Source organism: Pongo abelii, chromosome 3 (assembly GCF_028885655.2).
Source record: "Pongo abelii isolate AG06213 chromosome 3, NHGRI_mPonAbe1-v2.0_pri, whole genome shotgun sequence".
Classification (NCBI taxonomy): Eukaryota; Metazoa; Chordata; class Mammalia; order Primates; family Hominidae; genus Pongo; species Pongo abelii.
In genome coordinates, this window is record NC_071988.2 from 99,630,763 (window position 1) to 99,648,699 (window position 17,937).

At 37.8% G+C, this 17,937-nt stretch overlaps 1 protein-coding gene across 5 annotated transcripts in view; it reads left to right on the top strand.

Annotated features, from left to right (window-relative positions):
• FRAS1 (Fraser extracellular matrix complex subunit 1) overlaps positions 1 to 17,937 on the top strand; it is a 477,046-nt gene that overhangs the window by 331,395 nt on the left and 127,714 nt on the right. For all 5 annotated transcript variants that reach the window (XM_054554107.2, XM_054554103.2, XM_054554105.2 and 2 more), the window contains 3 exons: positions 2,228 to 2,381; positions 9,161 to 9,339; positions 14,378 to 14,494. In XM_054554107.2, the coding sequence (XP_054410082.1) occupies positions 2,228 to 2,381; positions 9,161 to 9,339; positions 14,378 to 14,494 (450 nt within the window). The remainder of the gene's footprint in view (positions 1 to 2,227; positions 2,382 to 9,160; positions 9,340 to 14,377; positions 14,495 to 17,937) is intronic.

The following is a 17,937-nucleotide window of genomic DNA, read 5'->3' on the forward strand; positions in this document are numbered from 1 at the left end:
GAATTGTGTTGATAAGTACAGCCAAGATGGAGATATAGTGGGCAAGCCATCTGGGAACATGCATTCATGTCACACTGCCTACTTGCATAGAATCTGAAAAGACCACATTGCCTACTCAGTCTAATAAAGTGGTTGTTGGCATATGACTGGTCTCCATAACCAAAATCAAAGTTCAGTAGGCTGCTGCTATTAGAAAGATTTCTAACAATTAAGAAACCTGGGCTGGTCATGGTGGCTCACGCCTGTAATCCCAACACTTTGGGAGGCCAAGGCAGGCAGATTACAAGGTCAGGAGTTCGAGACCAGCCTGGCCAACATGGTGAAACCCCGTCTTTACTAAAAATACAAAAATTAGCCAGGCATGGTGGTAGACGCCTATAATCCCAGCTACTCAGGAGGCTGAGTCAGGGGAATTGTTTGAACCTAAGAGGCAGAAGTTGTGGTGAGCCAAGTTCATGCAATTGCACTCCAGCCTGGGCAACAAGAGCAAAATTCTGTCTCAAAAAAAAACCTGGGCCCAAGTATATCACGGTATACAAGACTGCTGGAGTTAATAGAGCCTTTTCCCTCAGAATTTTTTATACGTTTTTGATGTCTTATAAATAATATGCTGTCAATTGAGAAAGGAGAATATTCTCTGGGATTTTGCCCTGAGCACCAGTCAGGTTAGAAAGTGCCTTTGCTGCTGTTCTCATGGGCGCTGTTTGACTCAGCTTCCTGGTGTATACATGATGACAGTAGCCATCACTGACTCCTGAGAAGTGAGATGCTCAAGGGCCAAGTGAGCAAAAGAATAGATGTTGTTTTCTCTTCAGAGTATTCTTCTCCTGGGAGTGGTGTTTGCTGTGTTCCATTTATTGGCATATTTGAAAGTAATAATAATATAGAAAACCATCCCTTCTAAAATGCCCTATGTTAAAATATCAGACTTGTTAATTTTTGAAGTTTGAAAACTGAACACTGGCAGCGTCCTTAGTCTCATTCTGTGGAAAATGTCAATTATGAGGCTTTGGAAGAGGGTGTGTGCCTTGCAAAGCAGGAATGGCAGCACTTTTAATGATATTAGCTTTAGTAATTAAAATGATTGCCTTCTCAGGAGTGCTGAATAGGTGATTCCTTCCAGCCAGCTACTCCTAACTGTTGTTGCTTCACTTTCAATTGGCCATCAGGTCCTGGCAGTTCTGCTTCTGTGGTGCTTCCAGAATCTATTGCTGTCTACGATGAATTTACCATTGGATTTACCACTGCAATTACCCTCTCATAGGCCCTCATTTTCTCTCCCCTGAGCCATTAAAAGGAATCTTCAGCTCTAGATTTATCTCAGTGCTGGTCACTTCCATCTCCTGCCATTGGAGCCTGTCTTTCTAAAACCTAGATCTGATCATCCCATTTTCTTCCCTGGAGACTCGTGTTGACTTTCCAGTGCCTATGAGATGAATTGAGACTTTTAGCATAGCTTCTATCTTCTACTAACCTTCCATAAGACAGTGTCACTTTTTATCCACTCCCCCACCTGGCTCCCTGAGCCCTACTGGCACTAGACACTTGGGCATTTTATGAAATATTCAGTGCACTGTCTCACATCTTTGCTTTCGCTTAAGCTGGGCCCTCTGTCTGGAATATGTTTCACCATGTCTCTACTTAGAAATCCAATTTTTTTGTTATTCAAAATGAAATTATTTTTCTTAGGAAAATTTTCCTGCGGCTTCCTTCCTCTATTCTCCCACAGCTCCCTGCTCAAGCTTCTTATACAGCATTAATCGTGAAGCATCCTAATTATTTATGTGTCTATCTCTCCCACTAGACTGTAAGTTCTGACGTTAAAGTTTTGCTTCAGACATCTTGTATATATCAGGCCTCTAGCAATGGAGCTGGCATATAATAGGTGCTTAATGAATAATTCTTAAATATGGGTGGGTGGAGAGGATAGAAAGACAGGTTGATGGATAGATGAAAGAAAGAAATGGAGAGACTTAGTCTTTCTAAATAAGTTGTTGGTTCATGATAAACTAAAAGAAAAAGCAGGATATATACATATGTAAATATATAGATAAATATGCATGTCTACATATAATACAAAGTCTGTAGAGTGACTCTGAAGCTGTGAATCTCTCTCTGTCTTATTAGACAATCTTTAACAACAATAGAACTGGATAACTTATGTGTTTAAGGATTGATATATTCTTACTTTGCTTGGACCTAATTCTGCATTTTATTTTTATTTCAGAATGATAGGGGTCTTCGGCTTGTGGCTAATTCGATGGTGTGGGTTCCAGAAGGGGGGATGCTGCAGATCACCAACAGAATCTTACAGGCTGAGGCTCCTGGTGCCAGTGCTGAAGAAATCATCTACAAGATTACACAAGACTACCCCCAATTTGGTAACTATTTTTTCCTTTGGCATGGTTTCATTGTTGCATTCAGCAGTCTAGGGTTTGCTACTGTATAGTGCCATGTGGCAAGATTGCAATTCCAATGAACTGAGCTTTCTAATACCTTACAAATCCCCTTTAAAAACAGAATAATCATGACAGCTATCACACTCAACACATTTACTAGGTAGTGTACTAAAGTTTATAAACACGTTATATGTAACACCTAAAATTTAAGTTTTAAAACAACTTCATTTTGCAGGTAAAAATATTGGGTAAAGTAGCTTGCTGCAAGTCACTTAACTAATATACGTCAGTTTAATTTCAAAGGTCAGGCTCTCAAACTCTGCCTTATATGCCTTTTAGAATATCACTAGACTTCTTCTTAATGAGACTTATAAAAATAACATGAAAACATTTTTCAGTGTTCTCCAGTGTTACTTCTACTTCCAGCAAGATAGTCAAATATGAAAACCTGAGAAATTTACCATTATCATCACCCAGAAATGCTGGATAAAATATAACAAGAATTATAAGGTGTTCGTAGCTGACTTCCCAAGGATAGAGAGAAATCTCCGGGTGCCAGCAACAAAGAAGGCACTGAAGGCCAGTTATTGCATGAGTTTAATAGCATAGCTTCTCCAAAAGGGGTTGTGAATGTCTCAATAACCCAGGGGCTTGGGACTTAATGTCCATGCAGAGACAGAGCATTGGAATTAAGATGCTGCATAAAGCCAGGACTCTGGAAGGACATGCCTTCAATTAAAGGGGCAGAGTAGAAACAAGAAGCTCATCAGCACAGAGACATGGCAGAGAAATCTGCCTCTTTCTTGGAGTCAGAGTAGAAAAAAAAAAAAAGCCTGGTGAAAATTCAGAACTGTAGGCCTATTTTTCCGGTAAATCTCAGGTTAAATTAGACCATGTGTCTTGTCTAAGAAACCTGAAGCTGAGGTATTTTATGAAAATTAATCTCAGGCCAATGATATGTCTTGGGTTCTTTATTGAAACTAATAGAAACTACCACAGAAGGCCCACTCTCTGCTAGGCTACACAGGATTCTCAGAAGAAACCACTGAAGCTCAGAATTTAAAATTATGGAATATGGGAGGAAATAATCTGTAGTACCATAACCAAAACGAGCAAGAAGATTAAAACCCCAAGAATTTCAAATAAAGTAACAGTCTTATAAAAACTATGAAATAAGCAGATTTAAAATGATTAAAAGACATAAAAGAAGGAATTGAAACTGTGTGGAAATAACAACATGATACAAAAATAAAGGAACAGGTAGATTTTTTAAAATAACTAAATTGATCATGTGAAAATGAAAATTATAGCCATTAAAAATAAAAACTCACTTGGCATATTAAATAGCAGAGGAAGAATAATCTGTTTTTCCTGTGGGCTGTCAGATTTTTTTAATTATATATTTTCTGTAGGGAGAAAAAAATTAACTTTTATTTAATTTAAAAATAATTCCGATGTCCACAAAGACATTGAAAAGCCATCTAATCGACAATTGGTATTATAATTATAAAATGGTCAGTCTAGCTGAGATGTCATTTATTATAGCTGTGTAACCTTGAAAACGGCAGGTATAAGGTCTTGTGCCATAGGTTTCTTTGAGAAGTTAGGGTAAACATTAAAAAAATTAAAAAAAAACATTTAGACTAAACAGTTGCAAAAACAGAATAAAAGCTCTTGAATACCCTTATCCTCCCCTAATGTTAACATCTTATAACTATAGAACAATTATTGAAACCAGGAAATTAACACTGATATGATACTATTAATCAATTCACAGGCCTTATTCAAATTTTGCCAGTTTTCCCACCAATGCCCTTTCTATGACCCAATACAGGATCTCAAATTACACTTATTTGCCACGTCTTCTTGGTCTCCTCCAATCTGCGACACACACTTCCTCTGTCTTTGTCTTTTATGACGCTGACTCTTTTGAAGAGTGCTGGTCAGATATTTGTAGACTCTCACTCAATTTGTGTTAGTCTGAGGATGATTTCTCATGATTGGGTTAAGGTTGTGCTTTTCCCCCTTTCTCAGTGCATCATCAGGAGGTACATAATCTCACTGCGTCTTATGACAGGTGATGTTAACTTTGATCACTTGGTTAAAGTGGTGTCTACCAGATTTTTCCACTCTAAAGTTACTATTTTTCCATTTGTAATTAGTAAGTTTCCTGTTCTCATCGTACTTTCAACTACTGATTTTAAGCTAGATATTTTTAAGGTCCTTTTCATCTCTAAAAATCTATGACTCTTTTGATGTATTAAATTCTCTACCTTTATCTTCATCAGTAAAAGACAAAAAATTAAACCCCCAAATTTCCTAGAAACAACCCCATATTCCATTAAGTCTTAAACAAAACAACGCTGAATTAAATGTCTTTTTAAGCAGATAAAAGTTTACCATTTCAGTTTGATAAATATCACATAGGCTTTATTATGATGCTTTCCTGCTGTAAGTCTTATAATTAACTTCTTCCTATGAACATGATCTTTCCGTGTATCCAGAGCCCCCTATTAGTAATAATCAAATCACGTTACCTAGAAACCATTCAAGAGTGAAATTGGTGGTGGGAACTAGAAGTCAACTTAACACAAATCTGCTTGCATCCGTCAGTCCCAATTACGTAAATTTGTGGAGACTTTACCTTGTACTCCCTCATCACTTAAGAAAGTTCAAGCTGGACTTTGGGCTTTTTGTGAAGAGCTGACGCCTTGAAACAGAACCAAATGTAAATTGTTGTATAGTATGTGCATGAAGGACCTGAGTTCAACCACTTGCAGACTCACCACTGTTTTCAGATACAGATGTTCCTCAACTTACACCCTGTTAAACTCATCGTAAGTTGAAATTATTGTTAATTGAAAATACATTTAATACACCTAACCTACAGAACATCATAGCTTAGCCTAGCCTATCTTAAATGTGCCCAGAATATTTACATTAGCCTAGAGTTAGGTAAATCATCTAACATAAAGCATGTTTTATAATTAACTGTTAAATATCTCATGTAACTTATTAACTACTGTACTGAAAGTGAAAAACAATGGTTTTGTACCATTGTAACTTCAAAAAATTATAAGTCAAACCACAGGAACTCAAGGAGTATCTGTATAAATTTAGACAACTTGATTAATACTTGTATCTGTAGCTACTTACTTAGATTTGAAAGTAGATATGATGAGATGGTTTTAATGAAGTAACTTGAGAATCACTTGACGGAGAATCTGATTTAACCTAATGCATTGGCAATTCCAAATTATTTATCATAATGTAAGATACATTAATATGAATGATCTCAATCTCAAAATAATTCATGGAGATTCAAATGATATTCCAATTCTTAATACCTACTAAATCTTCCCTTCAAAATTATTGGTTAAAATATTGACTTCAGTATAAAGGAAATCCCCAATAGAGACCATTTTCTGTTTTTTAAACTTGGGTTTTCATGTTTAAAATATTATCTTTTTGTAGTCATATTATGATTACAGCATAGGTGAGGTACTACAAAAAAAAAAAAAAAAGGTTAGCTCTCACCCCTCTGCAGAGAATCCCACAATAGGTTGATATTTCTCCTTGTCCACTCATGGACTTGTCACCTGTATTCAGCATGTCCAGTACTGAACCCTTCATCTTCCCTCCAACCCCCTCCTCCTTCTGTATGATTGATGGCTAGTAGTGGCATCCAGTCATCCATCCCAATAGGTGATTCTCGTTGATACCTTCCTCTGTCATCCTTCACAGGAACATTTGTCAAGTTCCATTGCTCCCACTTCCTCAGTTACTCTTGCATCTGTGTTTCTTTCCAGTCTCACCTCTGTTGTCTTAGTTCACGTTCCCATCTCTCCTCTGGATTTGTCAGTAGTCTTATAATTGGTCAAACCATCTATATAAATCTTAGCTACTTTTGTTACCACTTTTATAGAATGAAGTCCAGCCCCTTTAACAGGACTTTCAACTCTTATAGGCTTTCTATATTCTGACCACATATTGTGTGTTCTAAATCGATTCATGTCATTCACCTACTGGAAAACTCACAGTGACTCTCAGTTGCTTATGGGGCTAATCTTTGGGGTAGGAGCTGCATGTTGCCTAGCTTTGAATTCCTCCATTCCTGTAGGGCCTACCACAGTCATTAGTACCTAATGGGTACTCAATGACTATTTATTGAGTTAAAATTAATGGGATTAGCAAATATCTTACAATTCCTGTTAATCTGTATGACATGAAAGTGATTTTTTACATAAAAATTTAGGTTTGTTTCATTAGGGCTTATTAGGAAAATTCTGCCTTGCTTTTTAATCATAAAAGCAGAATAACTAGGAAATCAGCATTTGAATGTTTTCTACTCTCCACATTTTCATTGTGGAAATTTTCTTTCACAATATTTTGCAACTGTACTCACATTCATAAACAGTGCACATCCTAGAAATCTATGTTTATTGACAGCATCTTAGGAATGGAAGTTGAACCAGGGAGAGAAAGGTAATGGAATTTTTTCTACTTGAGTACAAATAAGTTATAATACAAGAAAGAAAACTACAGTGAGTTGATTCTACATATGATTATATAAAGAGTACTGTAGTCATGTTTCTCTCTTATTTTGGTATTTCATTACCATCCAGAATATTATGCTTGTTCTAAACTTGAATTTAGTGCATATAAATATTAGAATGAGTGTCTGCATTGAGTAAGAAAACAAATTTCTCTAGGGTAATCAAACGTGCCATCAGTTGCCCAATATGTCTAGTGTTTAGTGTATTAAGATTCAAGTATTCTCCTATAGAATATTTTAAAAATTGACACTCTATCTGTCCATCTCTCTTTCTCTCTCCCTCTTCCTCACCCTCTCCCTCCCACTATCAGAGTGTTAGGGTGGCTTCTTTCAGATTTATTGTTAGTTGCATTTTCATGAGAATATAGCTTCTGCTTGCAGCAGTTCATCCATTCTTCTGTTTGGTCTTCAATTGAAGGCATAGTCTCCTGTGAAATTTTAATTGTTTCTTTAACACCTCTGTATTTTCAGTCTCACTTTGAGAAGATAGTAGGTGAAGGCGAAGGTGCTTTAGGTGAAGAACAAGCAGTACAAACAGATTGCTGGTGATGGTGGTCTTTAGATTTAGATTTCCTTGCCTCAGTTCAATAAAGTTTAAAGAATGAAGGAGGAGAAAACATGATAAGTTATTTAGCAGTGTAAATACTGGTATATGTTCACAAAATAATGATGATTGGTAACAGAGCTTCATGACCAGCTTCATGATCAGATTCAAATCCCAGCTCATCAACTTAACATTTGTGTAACTTCTAACATTATTAAACTCTTAACCTAAAGACCTTCATCTGTAAAATGAAGACAATAATGGCATCATTCAGAATAATTAAATAGAATTAATGAGAAGTGTATTAGTCCATTTTCACACTGCTGATAAAGACATACCTAAGACTGGGAAGAGAAAGAGGTTTAATTGGACTCACAGTTCCACATGTCTGGGGAGGCCTCAGAATCATGGCAGGAGGAGAAAGGCACTTCTTACATGGCGGCAGCAAGAGAAAAGGAGGAAGAGGCAAAAGCAGAAACCCCTGATAAACCCATCAGATCTCATGAGACTTATTAATTATCAGGAGAATAGCATGGGAAAGACCGGCCCCCATGATTCAATTACCTGCCCCTGGGTCCCTCCTACAATACGTGGGAATTCTGGGAGATACAATTCAAGTTGAGATTTGGGTAGGGACACAGCCAAACTATGTCAAGAAAGATGACCAACATTATTTTTAAGCACCTGTAAAGCATATACTATTATTTTCTTTTTATGAATGAGGAACGAAGGCTTATGGAGCCTTAAGGAAGCTCGCTCAGCTGGAAGCAATGGAACTGGGTTTGAATCACCACATTGGATATAGTGGGGTGCCTGCCATATGTCTTCCACTGTTAGCTATTACAAATTGAGCATCCCTAATCCAAAAATCTGAAATCTGAAAGGCTCCAAGATCCATAAGCTTGAAAGCACTGACATGATGCCACAAGTGGGAAATTCTACCCCTGACCTCATGTGAAAGGTTACAGCCAAAACTTGTTTCATGCATACAATTTATTTTTAAACATTATATAAAATTACCTTCAGGCTATGTGTGTAAGGTGTATATAAAACATCAATGAGTTTCATGTTTAGACTTGGGTCCTGAATCCAAGATATCTCATTATGTATATGCAAATATTCAAAAATCAGAAATCTGAAACACTTCTGGTGCTAAGAATTTCCGATAAGAGAAATTGAACCTGTATTAATATCATTGGACAGAATTCTCTAATGAAAATTTTCCACTGAATTGTTACTAATTTCCCATTATGTTTTCAGCAAAAACTTCCTGGCTGGAAAACATTTTCTGTTACATAGAAAGTTGTGCATAGAAATGAATCCATTCAATGCCCATTATTTGAGTATTTGTCTATAGTATTTGCTACTATCTGGCTCTCCTTATGTAATTTTTAATAGATGATAAGTCAGTAATTTCGTACATGAATTGTCCTTGAATGACTTTTAGTTCTTTTAGCAGAAAGCCTGAGAATTCTGTTTCTAAAGGTGGATTCAATACTGTCCATTGAATTATGTATTAACATCCTCTCCTTCACCTTAGACAAAAATAAAGAAGTACGTCATTTCTTTCTAGTTAAAAAAAAAATGAGTAGTAGGAAAGGAGGTAAGGGCTCTGACTTTTCCTAGGGACCCTCACTAACTGTGTGGCCTGTGCCTTCCTAGGGGAGGTGGTCCTTCTAGTGAATATGCCTGCAGACAGCCCTGCAGATGAAGGGCAGCACCTGCCTGATGGGAGGACGGCTACCCCCACCAGCACCTTCACCCAGCAGGACATCAACGAAGGCGTCGTATGGTACAGGCACTCAGGAGCCCCAGCCCAGAGCGACTCCTTCCGCTTCGAGGTACCCTCTGCTTCCTGACTTTTCTGAAGTCTGATGAATCCAATAATCCAATCACTCTTATCTATAATCAACTTGAGTAATTTTCTGCAGTTGACAGGAAATCACATTTGGAGGATGTGTTAATCCATTTTCATGCTGCTGATAAAGACATACCGAGACTGGGTAATTTACAAAGAAAAAGAGGTGTAATGGACTCACAGTTCCACGTGGCTGGAGAGGCCTCACAATCATGGTGGAAAGCGAAAGGCATGTCTTATGTGGAGGGAGGCAAGAGAGAATAAGAGCCAAGTGAAAAGGGAAACTCCTTATAAAACCATAAGATCTTGTGAGACTTACTCACTACCACGAGAACAGTATGGGGGAAACTGCCCCCGTGATTGTTATCTCCCACCGGGTCCCTCCTACAACACGTAGGAATTATGGGAGCTATGATTCAAGATGAGAATTGGATGGGGACACAGCAAAACCATATCAGTGGAATTCCCCACAAAATATAATTCATAGCATTAGGAGTTTTTTTAATCTGTCAGTTCAGATATATGTGTATCTTTACAAGCAGAGTTATCCACAACCAAGATGTTTAGGTTAGATAATGGCCAAAGTGTTCAGAAAAAAAGTCTTTAAAATATAAAAGTACTATATGGAGAAAAAAAAAATCTTACCTTCTAGTTTTCAATGTTCTTGGAACACTTACTATCTTGTGATAAGATCATGGGCCTATAGCCAAACTCAACATGTTTAGGTGTCAGTTCTGCCACTTACTAGCTACACAACTTTGGGCAAATGACTTGAGAAAAACTTCTATGCTTCATTTTCCTTGCCTGTCAAATAGGATCATTGTGACGATTTAATGAGTTAATGCAGTTAGAGTACTTCGAATACTGCATATCAGATAGTTAGCATTATATAAGGGTTTGTTATTACCATTTGTAAAAATCGGTCAAATACCAGACAATAAGGAGATCTTCAGTAGATTAAAGAACAAGAATTATACTGCATAGGCTGGGCATGGTGGCTCACGCTTGTAATCTCAACACCTCGGGAGGCCAAGGCAGGCAGATTGCGTCAGTCCAGGAGTTTGAGACCAGCTTGGGCAACACGGTGAAACCCTGTCTCGACAAAAAATACAAAAATTAGCTGGGCATGGTGGCAGCTAGGTGGGAGGACCGCTTGAGCCTGGGAGGTGGAGGCTGCACTGAGCCATGATCACGCCACTGCACTCTAGCCTGGATGACAGAGCGACACCCTCTCTCTCAAAAAAAAAAAGAAAACAAAACAAAAGAAAAATTATACTGCATATGTTCTCTGGCTATTATAAATATAATTATAAATTATAAATTAATAATAAAAGGATAAACAAAAATTCAGGCCACTTGGAATATTTTAAATGGTCTCTTAAATGATTACTAGGAAATTCCTTAAAGAAAATCAAAACAGCAAACACTTAAGAAATATTGATGAGGAGGAAATAACCTGTCAAAACTTAAATCATATGGACAAAATTGTACTCAGAAGAAAATTGAGCTCTTATTATTGATCAAGAAAGCATTAAAATACGTGGACAAAATATTTAACTCAAGAAGTCAGAGAACTGCAAGGGAAACCTAAGGAAAGCAAAAGGAAGGCATTAGTAGAGATAAGCAGAAGAATTGGTTAATTATAAAATGCTAAAAATGATAAACAAATACAAAACCTGATTCTTTGAAGATCAATTAAATTAGGCAGACCTCTGGCGAGCACGATTTGGAAGTAAAGAATCATACAGAAATACAAAGGAATAAGGAATTAAGAATAAGAAAGGGTGTTTAAGCATGAATACCAAGAAGAATTTGGTAAAGTGTCAGAGAAAATATCTATGTTTATGAGGATCAGCCAAAGCGGTGTCAGGGCCTCTCAAAGTCTGAGTCTTTTCCTTTGTCTAGGAATCCAGCTGGGGCTGAACTCACCCAGCTCACCTTGTTAAAATGATCATCCATTCTGCTTCTGATGTCTGGCATGTACATCTTCATCGCGTGACTAATTTATATTGTGTAAAAGATGTGCTTTTCCAGAGAGCAGGTTGAGATAAATTTGGAAACCATTAAAATGAGATTATCCTGAGCACATTGAATGTCCAATGAGTGAGCAAACATTGGGGGCCCTTTGCCCAAGTTAACTTTTCATTTTTAGCACCTGGAGATTGCAGCAGTCATCAAAGAATGAGTCAGAATGAAGGCAAAGACCTAGATCAAAAGAAGTCACCTCTGCAAACTAGAATCCTCAGATCTGCCTTTGCCTTCGTAGGGTGAGGAAGGAGAATGTTATCAATATGGAGCACTTCCCTGGAAGGGGAATCTAAGTAGCTGCTCAAAATAATATTTGATTGCTTTTGTAATTTGGTTACTGAGTAAATAAGGCAAATAAAGTTTTGAAAATAATAAAAAATACTTTATTATTATTATTATTAAAAAGACTACCCTGTCCACTGGAGTTATTTGGCACTTTCATTGAAAACAAATTGGCCATATATGGAAAAATAAAAAATAAAAAATAAAATAACAAAAAATAATGATTAAAAAAAAAACTCACTGGATGAAGACATCCAGTTGAATGAACATTATTGCTTACAAAGTGGTTCCCTTTACAGAGTCTTCACACATTTTGCTCAAAATGTGTTTAGAACTCCTGTGTGAAATTGCCTTCAAAGTGTGTGAGATATTCTTTAGAATATCCTCCATAATGGCAGTGTATCATCTTTTGGAAGTGGATTAAAAAATATAGCTAAATAGTCAAAAGTCAGACTAAGGTCTGGTGAGAAAAACCGTGGTGATTATTTTGGGTTAAAGTGGGGAGTAATTATGGAATAATGGGCTCAGAGTTCCTATATGATTTGTAAACTTTGTCTGAAGGCATTCCAAAATATGCATTTTGAACACTGACAGCATCTTTGTTGCAAATATGAAACAACTCTCTGGGATTATGTTCTCCTGATGTAAAAGTTTTGGCATGTTTATTCTAAAGTCTTATTGTTTTATAGGCATACCTCATATTTTGATTTGAAATGAGATAGACACTAGAGCTAGGTGCTAATGTAAGTGGTTAGCAAATTTTCCCATTCATCATTTTAGTGTCCCTAAAGGGTTTCAAACTTTAAACAAATCCTTTTCTAATAATTCTTTTCCTTTTTTCTTTAAAGCAGAAAATGCAGTATAATGAGTTGCATGGATTTTTTTTTTTTTTCTGAGACAGAGTTTCACTCAGTTGCCCAGGCTGGAGTGCAGTGGTGCGATCTTGGCTCACTGCAACCTCCACCTCCCGGGTTCAAGCAATTCTCCTACCTCAGCCTCTCGAGTAGCTGGGATTACAGGTGCCCACCGCCATGCCCAGCTAATTTTTTGTATTTTTAGTAGAGACAGGATTTCACCATGTTGGCCAGGCTGGTCTCGAACTCCTGACATCAAGTGATCCGCCCCCCTCGGCCTCCCAAAGTGCTGGGATTATAGGTGTGAGCCACCGCATCCAGCCAATTTGCATGGATTTAATGCCATTTTAACGTTGATGTGCTGTCATGAGCCGTCAATGGATCCTATCTGTTACTTTGCATCTCAGATTTGGGACATATGTAATGCTAGTGGGATTAGAAAATAGAGCATGGCATAGTGCAAAGAAAGCATGCACATTCAGAGTCATTTTTTGGTGTGGGAAGGAGCCCTGGTTTGGGTATATTCAGGTCACTTTGACACAGCCTTAGGAAATGTGGTTCAAAAAAGACCAACACATTGCCCATCAGTGTCTTTACTAGATTGATTCACTTGCTCAGTAATATGACCACATTTCACTACCTATTCAATGTTTGGTTCTTTTTCTTCAAAAGATAGAATATATTCTGCCACCCCACCCCTCTGCCACCCCTTTTCTAATTTCCTAAAGCTACCAAAGTGAGTCATCTGGGTCAGTGGAATGATCATAAACCTGACTGATCTGGTTAAATACTGCCACTTGTTGGCTTTGTGACTTTGACACATTGCTTAAATTTTCTGACCTTCAGGTTCCTCACCTGTAAAAAAGGGGATAATAATATCTACTCTGTGGATACTAAGAGAACCCTTGAAAAGTAGCTAATGCAGTGCTGAGCCCATAATAGATAATGAGTGAATTATAGTTATTGTTGGTAAGATAATTTACAGTGATGCTATATCTCCTTAAAAACATGTATTTTGAGACTCGATCCCAGGCATCTGATGTGATCAAGATAAAGACAAGAGAAGACAGGCTTTCTGTTGGAGTAACTTTTAAAGACATAGAGAAAGGGCTGCTATCCCTGCCTCTTTTTCTCAGAATTGATAGAACTCAGCCCCCTGCCATATGGAATTAATGCAACTCCACATGTCACACATGGCTTAGCAAACAATGGAGAGAAAGAAGGTTTAAGAGGGCCGTCCAGTAACTGATGAGGAGGGAGAAGCTGCATAGAAAAAGCAACATTCTTCAGGTTTTTGCAGCAGGGAAAAGTTTATTTTGTGACCATTACACTAATTGTGAATGTTACTAATCTTGCCCTGCAGTGATGAGGCTGAGATTTATTACTTACCTATCACTTACCTGTGCTGGTTAAAAATGAAAGAAATGGAATACAAATCATATTACATACTCATAATAAGACATATTGTTCTCAAAAATTATGTTTTCTAGCATGTTTAATGATATAGCAAACTATCATACCATTGTAAGTAAAAAATTATAATATGCAATTGATATGTGTGCATATAAAACAAGTTAAATATCAACATATGAAAGTTCACTATTTCTAGGTAGTGAAATTCTAGATGATTTTTTATTGCTTATTTATACTTTCCTGCATTTTCAGCTTTGCCTAAAATGAAATCAGTAAAAGATCAATATTAAAATATGAATCAGTAAAAGATCAATATTAAAATATGAAGGGCAGAATGAGAGCTGTAACGCAGGAGCACATAGAATTCAAAGATAGCTGGCTTAAAAGAAGGAATGCTCTGCCCAATAGAAGATTAGAGGCTCACCAGGATGACCTTCTTTTCAGGTGTCCAGTGCCTCCGATGCCCAGACCCGCCTGGAGAGCCGCATGTTCAACATCGCGATCTTACCACAGACACCTGAAGCACCTAAAGTGTCTCTGGAAGCATCTCTCCATATGACTGTGAGTTGGGTGGGAGGCTTGTGGTTTCCACGTAGAGGAGGCACACAGCACGCTGATGGGATTTGATAGTGTCCTGGTTTTGTATACAGTAAGTGCCTGGCCCAGATCACAGACTCGGGGGCCAAAAAACCTAGTGATCACATTTCTCATTGACTTGAGAAAGGAACTTAAAATTCCCAGAGTGAAAGGAAGGTTATGCAGAATCCGTATTGACCTCCCATCCATCGCTGTTATCCTTTCTACAGTATTCCAGATGTTCCAGGGGCCTTCCTTGAAAATTTGGAGGAAATTTCAGGCTTGTGTCCATGAAATCAATATTTGGGTATCATTGGTCCCCCAGTTATAGCACCACCTAGCAGAGAAACTATTATTCCATCTTCTAGAAGCCCTATGAGAAACTTTCCACTGTAAAAGTTTCCTAGAGAAGGTTCTGTCAATGCTGAATCCAGAAAGATAAATAGCAATTATCCAAGTGAAAATCTGGGGACACATTGGGAGGAATGGAGCGGTGATTACAAAGGGCACTGCCACAAGTGAAAAGAGCACATGGAAAGACCCACAGGTGAGAGAGAATAGAACTGTTGCTAAATTGCAAACAGTTCAACAAGACTGGAGAAATTAGGAAGGCAGCAAGGAGGTGTGATGAGGATAAGGAGGTCATCAAGCTGTCGCAGAAAGCCTCGTATGCTGGTGGGAAGGAGTGTGGACCATGGGAAAATGTGAAGCAAGGTGTCAACTAAATTGGTACATGAAGCTTAGTTGAGACAATTAGCAACTCCTCCGTGACCCTCTGTCTGGGGAGGGGAGAGGGTGAGTGCTGTAATGCCAAAACCCCTCTTCCAGACAGAGCCGCAAGCATATAAGACCTTGTAAATTAATCATCATGCGTCCACATTTTAGTTAGCACCCACACAATTACACTCCAAAGTACTGTATCAGCCTCGAGCCACAACAAAGAGAATAGCTATAGTTTTAGAAATTATGGGTCTGGGACATGACAGAGACATAAAGGGGAAAATAGAAAGTTTTTAATGAATAGCTGGTATCGGCATTTCCACTGTAAACCGTAATTTAAAGAAATCATAATTCAGCAGCCCTATAAAGTCTATAATTCATCATTCTGATTGGAGGAACTTGGATCAGAATTTTCTCTAAACTGTTAAGAAAAATGTGCACACACAGGTCTTGCCAAATGCTAATGCAGTGTTATTTTGAGTTTGGAGGAAATAACGGAGCCAGGCTCTTCCAGGAGCCAGGAAGACAGTGCTGTTTCCTGTGCTGTCACTGTGGACCTCTGAAGAGACTTTTCAAGTCACTTAGCCTTTAGGCGCTTAGGTTGCATACTTGCGAATTAGGTCTGTCCAGTTAAAACTTAGGTTGGTTTACTGTAAAATGTGATTAGTCTACTCGTACGTTACTTAAAATATACAGTTTATATATTTTTTGACACTAATTAGGGCCATTACGATAGGACATACTTGTGATCTGTAATAAAAATGTATTCTCAATTTAGTCATTTAGTCTCATCTAATAACATAAGTTTTGCAGATATTTGGTAAATATATTGTGAATGCATATGGTAAATAACCGTATGGCATATTTAGTATACTTGTATATGTGATTAAAGGTAGGAATCTACTTCTCCATTCATTCAGTCTCTCATTCATAAACACTTTTGAGCTCCTAATGTATGTTAAGTGCTGTGGAAGACATTGGAGAGTCAATGACCATAAAACAGAGTCTTTATTCTCAAGGAACTTTGAGTCTAAAAGAGGAGACAAGCAAATAAATAAGCAGGGATAATACAATGATAAATGCCATGGCAGAGCAATGATATGGGAGCAAATGGGAGGGCACCAAATCCAGCAGAGCATGAGAAAGGGTCACAGAAGCTTCCTCTGTGGGTGAACAGAGCTGGGTGAGTGTAAATTATCTAGAGACCAGGGTTCTCAAACTTAATCCTATATTAGAATCACTATAGAATTGATGAAAACACAGATTGCGCTCACCCATTTCCTACTCCTTCCCTCTGAGTCCCCAAAGTCCATTGTATCATTCTTATGCCTTTGCATCCTCATATCTTAGCTCCCACTTATGAGTGAGAACATACAATGTTTGGTTTTCCATTCCTGAATTACTTCACTTAGAATAATAGGTGAGGGATAAAGGACTACAAATTGGTTCAGTGCATACTGCTTTGGTGATGGGTGCACCAAAATCTCACATATCACAACTAAGGAACTTACTCATGTAACCAAATACCATCTGTTCCCCCCAAAAATCTATGGAAATAAAAAATTAAAAAAATTAAAAATTAAAAAAATAAAACACAGATTGCTGGAACCTACCACAGTGTTTTCTAATTCAGTGGGTCTGGTGTAGGGTCAAGAATTTGCATTTCTGAAGAGTTTCCAGGTAATGCTGTTTGCTGCTTCCCAGATCACCACACTTGAAGAACCATTGATCCAGACTAAATTGGGGGGAATGTATCCCAGTCTTGAGGAGCAACAGGTGAAAAAAGGTGGAGACATGGGAGAACATGACATATTTGAAGCATTACAGGTTGTTCAGTTGGCTGGAGCATAAAATCTGTTAAGTGAAAACGCAGTAAGAAATGAGAGTCAGTTCATGGAAGACCTTAAGTATAAGATAAGAATTTCCATTTTGTCCTGAAAGGCTGTTGGGGCAAATAAGGTGTTGAGGGATTTGTAGCAAAGGAGTGCCTTGATCAGATTTTTAATGATACATTTAGGAAGATCATTCTGGCTACAGGGTAGAAAACATCCTAGATGGGGGCCAGTCAGAAAACAAACAGGCTATTGCAGTCATCTAGAGCAAGAACAATTAGTGGCATGAGCCCATGGTTAAGAGTTCAGGAGATCTTGAAGATATTTGCACATGCATGTTCATTGTAGCATTATTCACAATAGCTGAGATGTGGAAGCAATCTAAATGTCTATCAGCAGAGAAGTGGATAAAGAAAATGTGATACACACATACACACACACACAGAGAGGAATATTATTCAACCTTACAAAAGAAGGAAATCCTGTCACAGGCTACAACATAGATGAATGTTTAAGACATTATGATAAGTAAAATAAGTCAGTCACAAAGGAACAAAAACTGCATGATTCTGCTTATATAAGACATAAAGTAGAATGTAGTCAAAAAAGTAGAAAGTAGAATGGTAGTTACCAGGGGTAGAGTGTGTGACGTGATGAGAGAGGGAGAAAAGGGGAGTTGTTCAATGGATATAGAGTTTCAGCTTTGCAAGGTGGGAGAGTTCTAGAGATCCATTGCACAACTGTATGCATATAGTCAACACTACAAAGGTGTACACTGAAAAAATAGTTATGATGGTTAAAAAAAAAAAAGAGGGATAGATTAAGAGAGACTTAGAGACACAGCGGTTTCCTAGATATGGGAGGCAGGTGAAACAC